At 34.2% G+C, this 19086-nt stretch overlaps 1 protein-coding gene across 4 annotated transcripts in view; it reads left to right on the top strand.

Moving 5' to 3' along the window:
- LOC133330463 (gamma-aminobutyric acid receptor subunit beta) overlaps positions 1 to 19086 on the top strand; it is a 108757-nt gene that overhangs the window by 28030 nt on the left and 61641 nt on the right. For all 4 annotated transcript variants that reach the window (XM_061538898.1, XM_061538897.1, XM_061538899.1 and 1 more), the window contains exons 2-3: positions 6856 to 6953; positions 10835 to 10902. In XM_061538898.1, the coding sequence (XP_061394882.1) occupies positions 6856 to 6953; positions 10835 to 10902 (166 nt within the window). The remainder of the gene's footprint in view (positions 1 to 6855; positions 6954 to 10834; positions 10903 to 19086) is intronic.

Genomic DNA, 19086 nt, shown 5'->3' with positions numbered 1-19086 from the left:
TGCAAATCGAATATAGGGACTTTGGTGTACCCTTTACATGAAATCCGACGAAATATATATGGGAGCTATATCTAAATCTGAACCGATTTTCACGAAATTTAACACTCACCGTTCTAGATTTAACTCAGTACTCTGTGCAAAATTTCGTGCAAATCGAAGAATATATAGGGGCTTTGGTGCACCATTTACTTAAAATCGGACGAAAATATATATGGGAGCTATATCTATATCTGAACCGATTTTTACGAAATTTAACACACATCTTTCTAGACACAATTCAGTACTCTATGCACAATTTCGTGCAAATCGAAGTATATATAGGGGCTTTGGTGCGCCATTTACATAAAATCGGAAGATAATATATATGGGAGCTATATCTAAATCTGAACCGATTTTCACGAAATTTAACACACATCACTCTAGACTTAATTCAGTACTCTATGCACAATTTCGTGCAAATCGAAGTATATATAGGGGCATTGGTGCATCATTTACTTAACATCGGACGAAAATATATATGGGAGCTATATATAAATCTGCATCGATTCTCACGAAATTTAACACACATCTTTCCAGATTTAATTCAGTACGCCATACCAAATTTCGTGCCAATCGATGGATATATAGCGGCTTTGGTGCACCATTTACATCAAATCGGACGAAAATATATATGGGAGCTATATCTAAATCTGAACCGATTTTCACGAAATTTAACACGCATATTTCTAGACTTAATTTAGTACGTTATGCCAAAATTCGTGCAAATCTAAGAATATATATGAACTTTGGCGCACCATTTATATAAAATCGAACGAAAATATATATGTGAGCTATATCTAAATCTGAACCGATTTTTCCCAATTTCAATAGGGTTCGTCCTTGGGCCGAATAAATGAGCTGTGCCGAATTTCATACAATTCGAATCAAAAATGCGACGTGTACTTTGTTTACTATTTAACTTGGACAGACAGACGGATGGACGGACATGCATAAATCGACTTAAAAAGTGATTCTATGCATATTCTCAAAAGAAACCAAGTGTGTCTATCTCGTTTCCTTTTACCTGTTACAAAAGTATACACAAAGGTATACACCACACTGTACCACAGTGTGGTGAAGGGTATAAAAATTACCTTGAAAAAATGTTCTTTTAAAATTCACGCCTCTTTGGCTTGAAAATGACTTTTTATAGTAGAGATGCATGAAGTCTCTTCACATACATATGTTTTAATTTCACGACAAACAAATATTTCTCCTCAATTTGGCTACAAAATTTTCAAACATTCCAAAAACAAATGTTTCAAATAATTTATCATTTTCTTGACCTACTTATTTTCACTCTTGGCCAAAATAACAAAAGAAGACAGAAATCCAACAAACAATTTTAATCCTAGAATAAAACAAAAAAACATTTAAAGCACACATACATAAATGTGTGTATGTGTGTGCTTATTTATCCATGAAAGTTTCATGTTATTTTCGACATGTTTGAAATTCCATTTATTTATTTATTTTTTGCCCAACAATGTTGGCTACATCAACAACAAATTGTTCTCTCTTTCGTGTTTGTTTTTTGTTTTTCGTTTTTTGTACTTTGTCAGAAATCTAAGCCGTCATATGCATGTTAGTTAGCAAAGTTATGGAACATAACGGAAACACTTGCCAATAATGTCAAACTTGTTCATGCCAAGCAAGCAAACAAAAAAAACAAATACATGTATGTTTCCAAATACATGTATGACATATCGAAAACAAATAGTTTGTATGTATGTCGTAGATATGCCAACTAGAGTAACAAGACCGCCGGCTCTCCTCACACCCACACACTCACAGCTTGTCAAAATTTATTGACAGTAGTTTATGTTAAAGTGCATACATCATCTCCTGCTGCTGCTGCTGCTCCTGCTTGACGACACTTGCCAAAACTCGATTTAGTTTCAAATGACAAGAAAATAGCCTTCCAGCCATTCAGCCGACTGGCTGCCTTTGTGGCCTAAGTGGAAAACTTGTAATCTCCTAGAGAAGAAATAGTTTTGTTTTTATTACTTGGCATTTTGTTGTTATTTATGTGGACAAGCACATGCACACATGGGGTCATAAATGTTGTGGATTTTGTGGTCGCTTTAAAAGGTCCTTTTATCACAACTGTTACTTTTTTAGTAATATTTTTGTTTTATTTATTACAAAATATTGCTGGCAAGACGGAATTATTTTTATATTTCATTTTTATATGGGAAAAAAATCTGCCAAGTAATAACCTATGTTATTTCCTAGACATATGTAATATTTATGTGGGAGTTTTTTAGTTCTTTGAGCAATAAAAATAGAATAAATGCTGAACATGATTAACTACTTAACGAAACGATTTAATAAAATTGTTTTCATATCATATAAAAATTGGTAAAAAGTCCATTTTTATGAGTAATTCCAAAACTATTCTGATCGTAAAAACTCTGCTCAGTAAACCTCACACTACTGCATAGAACAATGAAAGCAGAAAAGGCATTCATTCATCCTTCAATAATGACATTAAAAATAATCCACAGACGACGGGAATCTTCGTAGTAATAACTAAAGGGATTTTTATATCCCCATAAAGGAGCTGAAGAGAATCCCTGAAGGGAGTCTTTATAGACCAGCAAAAACGAGTCTTTATAGGCGAGCTGAAGGGAGTCTTTCATAGACGTGCTGACGGGAGTCTTTCATAGACGAGGTGAAGGGAGTCTTTCATAGACGAGCTGACGGGAGTCTTTCATAGACGAACTGACGGGAGTCTTTCATAGACGAGCTCTTTCATAGACGAGCTGACGGGAGTCTTTCATAGACGAGCTGACGGGAGTCTTTCATAGACGAGCTGACGGGAGTCTTTCATAGACGAGCTGAAGGGAGTCTTTCATAGACGAGCAGAAGGGAGTCTTTCATAGACGAGCTGACGGGAGTCTTTCATAGACGAGCTGAAGGGAGTCTTTCATAGACGAGCTGAAGGGAGTCTTTCATAGACGAGCTGAAGGGAGTCTTTCATAGACGAGCTGAAGGGAGTCTTTCATAGACGAGCTGAAGGGAGTCTTTCATAGACGAGCTGAAGGGAGTCTTTCATAGACGAGCTGAAGGGAGTCTTTCATAGACGAGCTGAAGGGAGTCTTTCATAGACGAGCTGAAGGGAGTCTTTCATAGACGAGCTAAATGGGAGTCTTTCATAGAGGAGCTGAATGGGTGTCTTTCATAGACGAGCTAAATGGGAGTCTTTCATAGACGAGCTGAATGGGAGTCTTTCATAGACGAGCTGAAGGGAGTCTTTCATAGACGAGCTGAAGGGAGTCTTTCATAGACGAGCTGAAGGGAGTCTTTCATAGACGAGCTGAAGGGAGTCTTTCATAGACGAGCTGAAGGGAGTCTTTCATAGACGAGCTGAAGGGAGTCTTTCATAGACGAGCTGAAGGGAGTCTTTCATAGACGAGCTGAAGGGAGTCTTTCATAGACGAGCTGAAGGGAGTCTTTCATAGACGAGCTGAAGGGAGTCTTTCATAGACGAGCTGAAGGGAGTCTTTCATAGACGAGCTGAAGGGAGCCTTTCATAGACGAGCTGAAGGGAGTCTTTCATAGACGAGCTGAAGGGAGTCTTTCATAGACGAGCTGAAGGGAGTCTTTCATAGACGAGCTGAAGGGAGTCTTTCATAGACGAGCTGAAGGGAGTCTTTCATAGACGAGCTGAAGGGAGTCTTTCATAGACGAGCTGAAGGGAGTCTTTCATAGACGAGCTGAAGGGAGTCTTTGATAGACGAGCTGAAGGGAGTCTTTCATAGACGAGCTGAAGGGAGTCTTTCATGGACGAGCTGAAGGGAGTCTTTCATAGACGAGCTGAAGGGAGTCTTTCATAGACGAGCTGAAGGGAGTCTTTCATAGACGAGCTGAAGGGAGTCTTTCATGGACGAGCTGAAGGGAGTCTTTTATAGACCAGCTTAAGGGAGTCTTTTATAGACCAGCTTAAGCTGAGTCTATGATAGACTCATAGACGACCTAAAGCGGCTGATCTGATTTTATAGATGACCTGAGGGTAATTTTTCATAGACGAACTGAAGAATGGAATTTTTTGTAGACGAACTAATGTAGACGAGAATAAATATTTTTTCAATAATAACCATGAGCGTGGGTTTTCTACAGAATAGTCTTTCAAGGACACTCAGGCGAGCTGAAGGGAATCTCTATAGAATCAGGAAGTTTTTAATTGACGAGCTGAAGTAGATAGTCTTCATTGGACGATCTGAATGGTGATTTCCATAGACCAACTGAAGCTGAGTCTATTATGATAGACTCATAGACGACCAAAGAGGGTCTTTTATAGACGAGTTGAAGAGCGTATTTTATAGATGACCTGAGGACAGTTTTTAATTGACGAGCTGAAGTAGATAGTCTTCATTGGACGATCTGAATGGTGATTTCCATAGACCAACTTTAGCTGAGTCTATGACAGACTCATAGACGACCTAAGAGGGTCCTTTATAGACGAGGTGAAGAGCGTATATTATGATGTCCTCAGATGACCTGAGGACAGTTTTTCATAGGCGAAGTAAAAAAGGAAATCTTTTATAGACGAACTAAAGAAAAGAATGAATATTTTTCCATGAGCGTGGGTTGTCTACAGAAAGAGTTGATATTTAAAAAAAATATTTTAAGGATATCCTTAAGGGAACCGACCCCCCTTCCCCCCTTTCGATTTTTTATTTTAAAGATTTTAAATGGGCTGGTAAATGATTACCAATGCTTGTTAAGGTTTGTAACTTAGCACATATATATTTGAAGATTTGAAAAGGAAGAAAAGTAGTTAACCAAAAATTTTTGTTGTTGTTTTTTTGTGATCAAAGAAAAGTCCTGATTTTTGTCGGCGGGCATGGTAACTCCTCACTGGAACATCGGAATCAGAAAATTCCAACGGTGTTAGAAAGAGTGCATGTCTGGCTCTCGTATGAACTAGGATTATTGACTTCGCTCTAAAATTAACAAAATGGCGGAACTTTGAAATTATTATTATTTTTTTTTTTTTTTGGAAAATCGCCTATTTTTGACCAAAACTAAACTAAGTTAAAAAATAAGAGAGTTCTTCACCGATTGGCTTTATCCTAGTTCATACTCCCAGAGAAAAACGCGCTTAAACTTTGAGAAGCCCTTCAGCCGTCACTTAATGCTGACACAATAAATCGGGTATATCTGCAAGAGTTCTTGAGATTTTCACTTGAAATTTTGTAGGACATTCTAGAATTAGAGTAGATTCGAATTAAATCAGAAACAATTTGACACCAAGAATGGTGGTCCCCTTAAGTGTTTGCATACTTAATGCAATTGTTTTAATTAACTTTTTTAACATTTTCTAAAAAATTCAAAAAATAGGCACTATAGAAGATTAGGATCCATATAGAGTAACTTCGGGTAATGTGGACCACCATTTAAAATTGTTGATATTGTGGGCGTAACAGCGGTTAAAAATAAAAACAACATAGTAGATTTGTTGCCTAAATATATTCCAGGTCAAACATTGTATATATTTGTCTATACAAATGTTATTGCATTATATTTAAAAAAACCCTGAACTGCGAATAAAAATGACTTGGCGGGTAATGTGGATCAGTAAGTTAAAGGTAGTTTGTGGATTGGTTGTGATATATACACTTGTGGGTAACAATGAATCCAAAAATATATGGGTTTGTGTTTTGGAATAGCCCCATTTGCGGTATTTTGAAGGTCCTTGCGTCATTATCCAACCGGAGCACCTGTAATTTCGCATATCGAGTTTTCAGATGATAGAAAAGGTCCTACTTTTTTATAGTGGTCCACATTACCCGGCATTGAATATTTTTATTTAAAAATAATTTTGAAGTAATTTGTGGACTACAATTGTCTTAAAATTTAATTAAAAAATTTATTTACTTTTTTTATGAGGGTAAATTGAAAATAGTATATTTGGTTTTTTTGCGAACTAGAAGCGTGAGAATTTACTTTTTTCGGAATATCGGTGTTATAAGGATGGATTATAGCTATACTAACTAATATTGGAAACTTTTTAATATATCTCTAAATATACAAAAGCTATAACAAAAACAATCGAAACTGGGACACACATTTTGTAATATTGCAAATATTGGTTTGGTCGAAAAATCCAAAATATTTTCTATTACCTAAAGAATAATAAAAAATATAATTTAAGTTTCAAGAAATATTCCCCTTCCCTTACCAACATGTACTATAATACCACAATGCATAAAATTTCATTAAATGATAAACAACAAAACAAAACTCATAACCGCCCTCTCACCAACAATAATTCATGACATTCATAGTTTTATGGCATTTCATCTTAGTTTTTAATATTAATCCACATTGTCATTGTTCCTCTTGGACATGCCAAGCTAAAGTTCTATTTACAGATATAGAAAACTAATCTAAACTAAAGTAGAAAACAAAAACGCAACAACAACAACAGCAGCAGCTAAACAGCCGACAGCTGTCACAGAGTTGCTGAGTTGGTTGAAAACACAATAACAAAACAAAAAAGCTAAAAAATAATGTTACAAAACAAATAAAACAAAAAGTGATTTCCGTTACGTAGCAAGAAGCAACACAGTCATAACTAACCATAAAAATAAAATAAATAAAAAAACAAACCCCTCAACTAACTAACAAAAACACTACACCTTCCCATTGACCGTAACTTGTGACGTATGCTTGTTCATGGCCATATAGAGACTGTGTAACTCATACGCCACAATGACCGGTCATTCGATGTTGTACCCTTGATGTCTGTCGCCAATGAAAAATTTCGGCCATTATTAGCAAATATATTCTTCTCTCATATTATTTTAGAACCGCTGGCGGTAGTATGTTGGGAGATGTTAATATATCGGCTATTTTGGATTCCTTCAGTGTCAGTTATGACAAAAGAGTAAGACCCAACTATGGTGGTAAGTAATAACGTTCGTTTTTTCCCCATGTGTGTGTATTTCCATCATTTCATGTAAAATATAATTGTTTGTTTAATGAAAAACAAAACAAAAAACAGTACCTAGAAATTTGAAAAAAAAACTAAAATCTAAACCAAAAAATACCCCCCTTTAAGAAACTCATAAAAATTTTTTACTAAACTAAGAAAACAAAAAAATACAAATTGGAAACTCTAAAACAACAAAAACCTAACACTAGTTCATTGTAATAAATCATGCATTAAAAAAGAAGAAAAAAAAAACAAAAGTTATATATCTCTCTCATCTAATCTAAAAACAAACAAAAAAATATTCAAAATCAACTCTTAGATTTACCAATCAGAATTTAGGCAAAACAAAAACACATTAAGCCCCCTTTAGTCCCCCTCAACCACTTTTATATGCATTGTTTATTTGAAGCATTTTGAAAGGGTGTTCATCGAGATTACTTTTCGTTTTCATTGATTTTAGTTTTCTCTTTTGGCCTTGGTCTTAATTTGATTTTTATTTCATCATTGCTGGGTTGTATTGCCTTTTGTTTTCATTTCATTAATAGTATTTATTAATTGCTCATAATTATCTATTGCGGGAAGTTTCAAAATGAATATGGATTCACTGTGCGATTTTTTTTCTTGGCAATTCTCGGTTTATGGATACGGCTATGCCCATGGCACTTTTTTAATTAAAAAAAATCGTGACGAATTGCGATCTACTGCAATCAGTGACAAGTTTTATTTATTTTTTTTTAATTCCTATTGGGAATGAAAGTCCTTGGTGAGTATATGAAAATCCCATCTTTTACCTGGCGACCCTTTATGAAAATAGCTTCATATCTAGATTTGTAATTATTGTATGTATTCTTTTGTATTGCATTTCTTCTATAAAATCGAATAAGGAATTTTTTTAAGGAACATTTCGTTCCCTATAACAATTCCCTTTTCGTCCTTAATTTATTTAAACGGACTCCAACTACCTCAAAATGCGATTTTTCATTCTCGCAATATTCTACAAAAATGTTGCTCATAAGATTTTAGGTAGGGCGCTAAAAGACGATAAATCGATATTTTTACGGTTTAATGGTATTATCTCAATTTTACACCTTTTCAACCCCTATGTATATGTGTTTCAATAAATGCAGTATTCATTGTATATTATTGGGAACTGCAGTATTCCTCGAAAATATTTTTCCCAAAAGCCCCTAAAAATAAATTTCGAAGAAAAAAACACGGTTTTTTAAATACTTGAATCGGATATTTAGATAATAAAATCGGTAATATTCCGAAGATTTTTCTTTTTTGTTTAAATCGAATGAGTAATTTTTCTGTATAACATTTCGTCCTTCTATCTATATTTCTTGACTGTCCTTTTCTTCGTCCTTAATTTATTTAAATGGACTCCAACTACCACAAAATACGATTTTTCATCCTCGCAATATTCTACAAAAATGTTGCTCATAAAACTTTAAGTGGAGTTCTCGAAGACGAGAAATCGGTCGTTTAATGTTTTAACCGTATTTTCTCAATTTTACCCGTGTTACTTTTAAACCCCTGTGTATGTGTTTCAATAAATTCAGTATTAATTCTATATTATTGAAAAGTGCCGGATTCCTCGAAAATATTTCTCCCAAAGGCACCAAAAACCAAATTTCGAAGAAAAAAGAACCGGTTTTCTAAATACTACATAATAAAACCGATAATATTACGGCTCAAAAATGTTTGCACGTTTGTTTATCAGCTTTCTACTTATATACATATTATGTATTAAAACCGGTTTTATTATCGCAATATCCGGTTCAAAAAAATTTTGAAAACCGGTTATTCTATACTCGAACTTTTTTTTTAAACATAGGTGGTTATGTCAAAGTCTGTCTGTTTACCAGCTTCCTACTAATATATATATATATATAATGTATTAAAATCGGTTTTATTATCTGAATATCCGGTTCAAAAATTTAGAAAACCGGCTCTTTCTTCCTCGAAATTTGTTTTTTTTTACGTATTTGACATAATTTTATGAAGGTGAACACGAATTCGACATCGTGAACTGTGTTCACTTGTTATGTTTTGTTTCGGACTTGGTGTCGAACTGGTAAAAGTTTTGTCTTCGAGCCTGAACGGGGATTTTCCGTAACGCGATTGCATGTTGCCACCAAATCCGTATATCTAGCCGAGCAGTTTGTGTGGGCCCTGGGGAGATTCGATATGGGTTTCGGATCCCTCGCCAAGGAGGAGGAGGGTGAGCCTTCTACACGCTCCAAGACATCGAATAAAATTCCCTGTTATGCCTTACCTTACTCAAAGGAAGAGTGTTGTTCAGAGCTTTGTATTTACTCGGATCTTCACCTGAAACAGTATATTATGACACAGTCAAGGGTATCATAACGCGGTTGCAGGGTGCCACTAAATCCATATATCTAGCCCAGCAGTTGATGTAGGCCCTGGGAGATTCCATACGGTTTTCGGATCTCTCGCCAAGGAGGAGGGCGACCCTGCTACACGCTCTAATACATCGAATAAAATTCCCTGTTATGCCTTACCTTACTCAAAGGACGAGTGTTGTTCAGAGCTTTGTTCTTACTTGGATCTTCACCTGAATCTTATTATGACATAGTCAAGGGTATCATACCCGATCCTTCCACTCTTTCCCGCGATGGGGTCTTTATCAAGAATACTCATTCCAAGTTTCGAACATGCCGCTGTATCTGTGAGATCTAAGTGCAGTCTGTGAGGACAGCATATTTATTGTTGCGTGTTGTTTCGGACTTGATGTCGAACTGGTAAATGCTTTGTCTTCGGGCCTGAGTGGAGATTTTCCTTACCGCGGTCTAAGAGTGTCATTAAATCCGTGTATCTAGCCCAGCAGTTGGTGTGGGCCCCTGAACAAATTAGATAATGTTTTGGTTTCCCTCGCCAGGGAGGAGGGTGTGCCTTCTATATGCTCCAAGACAAAGACTAAAGCCGCCTGTTATGCCTTAGCTATCTCAAAGGTCGTTTGTGTGTATTTTTAGGGCTGCCCTAACCTTATTCAAAGCCTTGTATTTACTCGGATCTTAACCTGATACAGTTGGAGTATCCTAATCTACATTTTAATCATTCCAAGTGGTCATAAATTATGTAACGCGTGAAAGATTTTCCAAAAAAAAAAGTTCAAAATTTCCCTTTCGCCTAATATTGAATTTATATACATTGAAAAAATTTTGGGGAGGTATCAAAAAAGTGGACCAATGTGTCCCATGTTAGACTTGATATATGTTTGGTAAATATAAATAAATATTGCCTGATGTGTGATTTATAAATATTTAAATTGTTGACCATTTGTAGGGTAGGTACCAGAAGAAGTGAAGGTACCCATCTTAGGACTTCATCTAGGCTTGGTAAAGAAATTAGGTGGTATAAAGTTCGGATATCCTGTTCGGAGGATATTACAAAATGTTCCCGCACCATTTTGTTGGGAAGTTTCAAGAAAGAGTGGACCGATAATCCCGATTTTCGAAAATTAACTTCGTTTGGAAGAAATGTTACGAATGTTTTTGCAAAGTTTGGATGAAACTGGTTACTCCCTTCGAGAGTTATCGTGCGTACGGACGGATATATTTTGATAAGGCACATTTTGCCGTAACAAAACCATAATGCCGAGGCTATAAAAAACTACAAAATTGCCAAATGACAACTCCTATCCATACACCGAGAATAAAAAGAATAATTTGCCAAATGTGTATCAGATTCATTTGAAATTGTTTTCCCACCCACAAAACCATGCCTCTGACATTTTAAATAAAAATAATAATAACAAAAACACCAAAAAATATTTGAACAAAATTTATTTGGATATTTTTTTGAAACTGATGCTAAATGACATTTCAGGACCCCCGGTCGAAGTTGGTGTCACCATGTATGTGCTATCGATCAGCTCGCTATCTGAAGTGAAAATGGTACATAAAACTTTAGCTATGTACCTATATAATATTTAATTTCCAATTAATTTCATTTCATATTTTTTTTACATTTGCGTTCAATTTTTTCTTTTATGTTCAATTAGATATGTCTTATTTTAGTTAAGCAAAATATTTTAAAAACATATAAGAAAAAAAAAACAAAATAAAATATAGTTTGTGTTTTAAGTGTTTATGAAAAAACGAAGAAAAAAACAAAAAAAAACCCAGAGTTTCTTTCAATGGAATTTTATGAAAAAAACAAAAAAATATTTCCTATCAACACTTTTGTTTGTTTCGAAATACATTTTATGCAAATTTTTATTCATATCTATTTGGTTTTTTTGTTCTTGGCTTTTCTTTGTTTCTCATTTTCTGTTAACTTTGTTTCGGGTTTGTTTGTTTCTTTGTCCATTTTATTTTGTTTGTCGACAACGAATTTTTCTGTTTGTGTTGAAAAAAAACTTCTTTACGTTTGTATCTGTTCCCAATAATTATTAGTGTGTACGTTTTCAACTTTGTTCATTTTCCTTTACGAACTGCGGAATTCCTCTTATAAATAACATGGACAAAATTGTTCCACCAATTGAAATTTATTTCACAAAGTCTTAAAAAATATAAGAAAGTATTACAAGGTTTCGTTTGCAAAAAAAAAAGAAAATAAATAACTGAAACTATGGCATAACGGTTGAGTAAATAGCTAGCAAGCAAGAAAAAATAGAAATTGGAAACGTAACGTTAAAGCAGAAAGTAAAAATAAAAAACGAGACTATGCGAAAACTCCTCCAGCACTCCAGTTATTTAGTTTAGTTTGAACACCATCCACCATCACAACTACTACCACCCCCACTACTACTACTACTACCATCATCACCATTTGCCACCTACCTTTTGCCAAAACAATAACAATCAACAAACACCTCTTAGAACCCCCCGTCCCCCATACTTAAGCGCCCTATTCGATATTAGTTTGCCATCTATTTGAGTTTTTAGTTCGGTAGTTAAAAAAAAAACCAGGACATAGAGGAAATGTATTACTCTTCTTTAGTTACCACAACTTAACCTCAATTTTCAGTAAAAAATCGAAATTATACTTGGCCTTAATAGAAGCATTTCATAATCATTTTCCTCGTTTTTATTGGTTTATAATAATTTCAATCACCAATTGTTGCCATTTTGTTTGTTAGAACAAAAGTTTTCATTTGGAATTTGTTTTCGTTAATTTGCCTCTCTCACTCTCTGTCTCTCTCTCCCCATTGCTCTCTTAATGAGAAACTTCACCAAAACAAAATATGCCACGGTTGTAAGGTCCCTACGAACACAAATAACACAATTTTGTCTTATTTACCCCCCTGCATTTAGTCATCAAACAAAAACTTAGTCCCTTGTCTCACATCAAGCCCCACGACCCTTTTTTCCGGCCACGAAAAATATTACTGATCCCAAATTCACCACAAAATATTGGTAATGGAATTATCACTTAATCAAAATAACATCAAAAAACCGGATGTTGCGAGGCTAAGTTTGATTTGGTTTTCATTCGTCTCGACCGACTACACACCACATAAAATAGAAAAATCTCAGCAATATATAATCCATATGATTTCAATTTATAACAACAATAACAAAAAAAATAAAACAAACAACCAGGCATCACATCCTCTCATCAAATCAGTTGCCGTCCTCGTGTAGACATCAATCACAAATTAGAAAATTCCCTCTCCAATTTCATTTTTAATTTTTTGCAATAATTTTTGTTACACAAAATCAAAAAATAACAATTTTTACAACTTAGAAAATCCATTTATATCAAAAATTTAGCAAACAATTTTGTCTTCTGTTCCAGTTGGTCTCCTACTGTCTCTCTCTGTCTCTGTGTAAAATTCCTCATTGCAAATTAAAAAAAAAACACCCTTTCTTTTCGAATTATTCACCCCAAGAAATAAATAGAATTTAGCACGTATTTCTCATGTCGTTATAATACGAGGCCAGTTTACAGATTTAAAAACCAGTTATAAAGGGATAAATGTCGACTATAAATGATAAATGCCTTCACCACTTTGGTTATGTACAAGAGATGCTCCTAAGATTCTTTGTGAGCTATATGTAAATCAGGTCCTATTAAAAACAATAATTAGGATTTGATTACAATTCCCCGAAATCGGACGAAAGCTAATCCGAATCTCGAACTTTTTATACTACTCTAAATATACTTCGCTGAAGTCCCAATTAAATCGTATACAAATCTGAACCTATTTCAGCAAAACTTATGGAAATATGGAAACTATACTAAAATCTGAACCGATTACTTACGTACTTGCTTACTTTTGACAGAACGGTTGTTCCATAAACCAAGCTTAAAAACTCCAACGCGTCGGTGTGGTGTGCGCATCCCATCCAATTTTAAACTTTCCATCGATTCGTGGCCTTCCCCTTCAGCATAGACCATCACTTGGGTCGCTTCTATATGCCTTTTGAGTTGGGGCATCTTCATCCATTCTCACAACAAGGCCTAGTCACAGTAGTCGCTGCAGCTCGATACGACTGACTATGTCGATGTCAGAGAATAGATGTTTCAACTGATGGTTCATTCGACGACGATATTCATCGTCGACGCAGAGAGTTGTGTCGTCTGTTTGCGCAAGTACCCATGCTTCAGATCCATACAACAGCACGAGTAATATCAACCTCTTGTAGAGTGTGAGTTTGGTCTGGCGAGAGGCGGCCTTGCTTTTGAGTTGCTTACTCAGACCATAGTAGCATATGTTGGCCAACACTATTCTCCTCCGGATTTTAAATCTGATGTCTTTAGTTTTGTCAATGGCGTTACCGAGGTATATAAAATCGTTCACTACCTCGAATCTGTAGTTCTCAAGTTTCACAGTTGGTCCGAGTCTACTGGATGTCTTGCGCATTCATACCATCAGCTTGGTCTTCTAGCCGTTTACTGCCAAACCCACTTTTTCCTGAATTTGGCACAGAGTGAAAATCTGGTCAATGGTGGATTTGCCAGGCCTGAAGCCGCATTGGTATGGTCCAATAATGTCATTGACCATTAGCTTCAGTCGTTCACACGGCACGCTTGATAGCAGTTAGTATGCAATAGGAAGGAGACTTATTCCTCTATACAAGACGATATATGCCAATATCGCCTTGTCTCCTTTTTTGTGCACGGGATATATGATGCTGAGCTTCCAATCATTGGACATACATACCGTCTTCTATTATTGGTTTTGGGATATCTACTTCGTCGCCACTATTTGATGCCAGAAACTTTTCATAATGCTTCAACGAGATCCTCAACACGTTATCTGTATCTGCCACCAGGTTTCCATCTACATCTATACAGGAGGATGTGCCTTTTCTGAAAATAAGTTTCTCCTCTCTCCTTTTCTCCCGATAATTCCCCATCGCATTACGTGTAGCTACTGTCTGCAGGGTTACCATACACGCTGCGTTTTTCGCCTCTGTAGCATTACAACACTCCTGATCGCGCCACGGATTTCTTGATGGTAGTTTTTAGTACCCAAGCGTTGCTTTTACTGCAGTTTGTAGGGATTGGATAATTCTTTGTCATTGTGCTTCTATATTATTATCGGGACAAGGAATGTTTTCGTCAAGCAATTGGGTAAGTTGAACGAAGTAGTTTTCTGCTATCTGTTGTGTTTGCAGCTTTTCGACGTCGAGTTTCTGATTTACCACAGGGTAATGGTCCGAATCGATATTCGCTCCTCGTATCGATCGAACGTCTAAAACACTGGATGAATACCTTCCGTCTATCACAACATGGTCAATTTGAGTTCTCGTTATTTGATCAGGAGAAATTCAGGTGGACTTGTGAATATTGAGATGCAAGTTAGCCTGGTGCTGCTAAACCATGTTTTGGTAGTTAGCAGCACTAGGCTAACTACCATGTTTTGTGCTACCGCGAAGTCAATCAACGTCATGCCGTTGTTGGATGTTCCTTAATAAGAGCTGAATTTTCCGACGTTGGGACCAAAAGTATTTTCCCTTCCGATTGTTGCATTAAAGTTTCCTTGCATAATTTTAATGTCATGGCAGCGTTCATATGCTGTTTTAGGGCAGCGCTCATATGCCAGGGCAGCGCTCATATGCTGTTTCTAGGCGCTCGTAAAATATGTCTTTGGTCTGTTCATCTTTATCTTCCGTCGGTGTATGGTCGCAATTCGCTCATCTACTGGAGTGAATCTGGAGACGAGGTATTTTATACTCCTATAAGCCAAATTCACGTCTCGTTTCATGGCAGCTATAATACAGGGAGTAATCATCTGAATCACCTTACACCGCCATTCCCTTTCCATCGCATTTCCTGTAAGGCGCACATTCCAAGTGCTGATTCGCAGGTCGTGGGGTCGTCACCATTGGGGGGTTTTGGTGTTCTTTTTCGTTGCTTTTTCATAGGAGAAAGCGGTTCTGTACAACGTGCGCACATTCCAAGTGCTTATTCGCAGATCGTGGGGTCGTCACCATTGGGGGGTTTTGGTGTTCTTTTTCGTTGCTTTTTCATAGAGGAAAGGGTTCTTTTTCAACGGATGATGAAAGTAGTTTTGGTCAACACTGTATATATAAATTCGTCTTTGGGCAAAAAATATGAGCTCTTACAAATCCTTGCCCCACGGTATTAAATATGACCGAATAGGGTTCGTTTTTAAGGAATTTCTTAGGAAAATTCTTAAAAAAAATATATACATCGCTCGAGGGTGGCTTTCCAACAGTTTGTATTCGGCCAATAGAAGAACATTTGGTTGATGCAGGTCCATAAAAAGCTTTGCAGATCCCGTTCTAAATGCGGTACTTATTTACTTGAGAACTAAAACTATTCCTACTGTGTACATTCCATTAAGTACGTAGTCGACGAAAATTCCAAAATTTTAAGACAAACCTAATACTGATAATCTTGAAAATCATTGTTAAAGTCTGTTAAAGATATAAAAAAACAAACTGGAAGATATATTAAGCTGTCTTCCCGTGGTATTCTATAATTTACAGATATTCATCTAAGCTAAGACAAATTACTTATAAAAATAGCTCCAAATATATTGACAATTTTCGCCTAACCCTTAAATCATCCAAAGGATGAGAGTTTTTAAATCTGTAAACTAGGCAAATAAATTTACTAAAATTATGTGGAGAAAAAAGATTTCGGTTTGTTAGCACAAAATCGTCCGGTTCAAGCACTCAAATCACCACAAACCGAATTCTAGATGATCCAGATCAACACATTGTTAACTAGTCTCCCCTCAAAATCCAAACTAAATTAACTCCAAAATCGAATGAAAAAAACCGTTACATAGAAATATATAATTCCTGACGTGAAAATAATCAAACAAAAATAAATAATTTAAGTAATTTTAGATATTAAAGGTTCAAGAGTGAATCAACAATGTATTGAATTTTATTGCAAATAAATTAAAAACCTAACTATGGTTACCAAAAAACAATCACTAACAAGAGTAATGAAAAAAAAAACAAGAAATGAATCTATAACATGTAAATGTTAAAAAAATTCAAAATTAAATAATAATTAAAAAACTACAATACCCAAAAAAATGAATATTGATATTGATTTCTTCTAACAAGCAAAAATACTAAGACTAACTACTACAAAAGCAAACAAACGTGTGTGTGTGTATATGTTACAGGTCCCCCTGTGGAGGTTGGCGTCACAATGTATGTTCTCAGTATCAGTTCGGTTTCGGAAGTTCTCATGGTACATATGCAACAACAATTTAACTACTAACTCTACACTCAGCAAAAAAATATATATTATATATATATGAAAAAACAATTATAATTTTATTTATTTTTAAATTAATCACTCTCATTAGTTTTTTTTTAATTATTTTTTTATTCAACTCAAAAATATATAATTTGTTTATTCGAAATATTTTCTTAATTTGAAAAAATGAAATTATATAAAATTATTTATTAATGTGTATATTTCAGTAAATAATTGTTATTATTTTTATTGTTATTAAAACTCACGCCTAATAATCAATGTGTCTTCATGATATTTTATTTATTCAAAACAATTTTTATTGTTTCCTTTCTTAAAAAAATATTTATTATAATTTTTATAAATCAAAATATTTGTGTTGTTGTTATACAGCACCAATTATTTTTAATTTTAAATTAAAAAAATAAAAAAACTCAAAATTTTATACTCAAATTTTGTACGATACATGCTTAGCGCTTTTCAAAGCATTATAATCGTAAAATTGTTTAATTTTTGTACAGTCAAACAAAAAAAAAAAAACAAATTAAATGGAAACTTGAAAGAATTTAGGGTTTAGAATAGAAACACTTCAATTGAAGTACCAGCCAAATTGTTGTTGCAATGCATTCCAATTTTTTAATTCACTTCCATTCTTCTCATTTGGTAGTCGTCGGGCCTCTTTCTGATTCCCTAAATTCTTAAGGGTTTTCATTTGTTGTCCATTCATTTGTGTTAATATTCCAATCAACAACTAAAAAATATACATCATTACATGAAATCATTTATTTTATGTTTTTATATTCTAAAACAAATAATTTTTAATTTTTTTTATTTATATCAAATTTTATTTCATTTCCAAAATTCGTTGAATTACTCTCTCAAAAAAATTATATATATTTTAAAAATAAATTAAATCAAAAATTTTTAATATGTTTGAAATGAAAGCGTTATAGTTGATGTTGTTGTTGTTTCAACATTCATAAATCAAAAATATTTATATATCTAACCAATATATATACCATATATACATATTAATACGTAAACAATAATGTATAATTATTTATTTTTTCTAAAAAAAAATAAAACATATATAAATGCCAAATATATATGAGTTGTATTTATGAAATTCTATCCTGTGTCTATAATATCTATGTTTTTTTACAAAAAAAGCAAACGGTTTAAATATACTCCAAATAATACTAAACTCTGTTACTATCTCTTCCCAGCTGTCTCTCTCTCTGTCTATCCTCTCTCTTAAACTGTCTGTCTCTCTTTTACTATCTGTTTATTTCATTTGGCCAAAAATGGTCATTTCCCTTTCCGTTTTTAATTAAATAAACCTTTATTGCCGTTATGACTTTCTCTCTCTCTCTCTCCCCCAATACTTCCTTTCATCGACAAAACAAAGTATATCTCTCCCTCTCTTTGTCGCTCTCGTTACTCTTTTAAGCATCATATTATTGTCAAGCAACAGTGTTATACAATTTTTTTTATTATTTATTTTATTTTTGTTTTAAAGCATTGGTTTATTTTTAAAGTAATTCGTTTTGTTAATTATTTCATTACTCCTGCCATATTTCGCATCCCCAAACAAGATTTTTTTTGTCGTACTTCTCTTACTTGATCCATAAATATCTCATTTTGCACGACATTTTAAAATATTAAAAAAAAAAAACCAATTCTCCACCAATAATAGCTGCTGACCAGACCCCCCATCAGTTTATAGGCTTACAGTGCAGTAGAGGTTGATAGCTAAGTACACACAATTTCGCAATGACCCCAAGAGGATTATGTTTTTATTGCAGAATATTTTCCAATATAAATTTATCAGCTATATGTGTAATTTTGAGAAAAAAAAACAATACAAAATTACCAGTCACTATATAAATAAAGCAATACATAATGAATAGAGAAACCTTGCAAGCTGCTGTACATACAACTGAATCAGAAGCAGACACAAACCGTAATCGCCACAGCGGCACAGTAAACACCAGAGCACTCACACATCTAAATATAAATACAATCACTGCTGTGACAAAGGACAATATAACAAATCTACACCATTTTTTCTTATTTTTTTATTTTTTAATATATTATGTATTAATTTAAGAAGAAAACATATATTACTATACATTATTTTTCCAATATTTGTTTTTATATGTATAAAAATTATATCCCCGTGTCTGGATTTTATATCAAAGATAACATTAGGTATAATATAAAATACACCTATTTATATAAGATACACATTTATATAAAATATAATATGTTTTAGATTATATAGTTATCTTTAAAAGTATTCCTTAAAAATACCCTAAAGAAAAGGGTGAATTATTAAAGCTGTAGGATTGTAGGAATATTCAGAAAAATTCATGAAATCTTAATTTGAATCAATCCATATAATTAATTAGTTTGAAGATTTTTGGCCCATCCGCTTAGTCCAATTT

This window comes from Musca vetustissima, unplaced genomic scaffold (genome assembly GCF_032173495.1).
Source record: "Musca vetustissima isolate MV318-11 ecotype Yass unplaced genomic scaffold, APGP_CSIRO_Mvet_v1 utg10841, whole genome shotgun sequence".
NCBI lineage: Eukaryota > Metazoa > Arthropoda > Insecta > Diptera > Muscidae > Musca > Musca vetustissima.
This window is presented reverse-complemented; position numbering and strand designations above follow the sequence as displayed.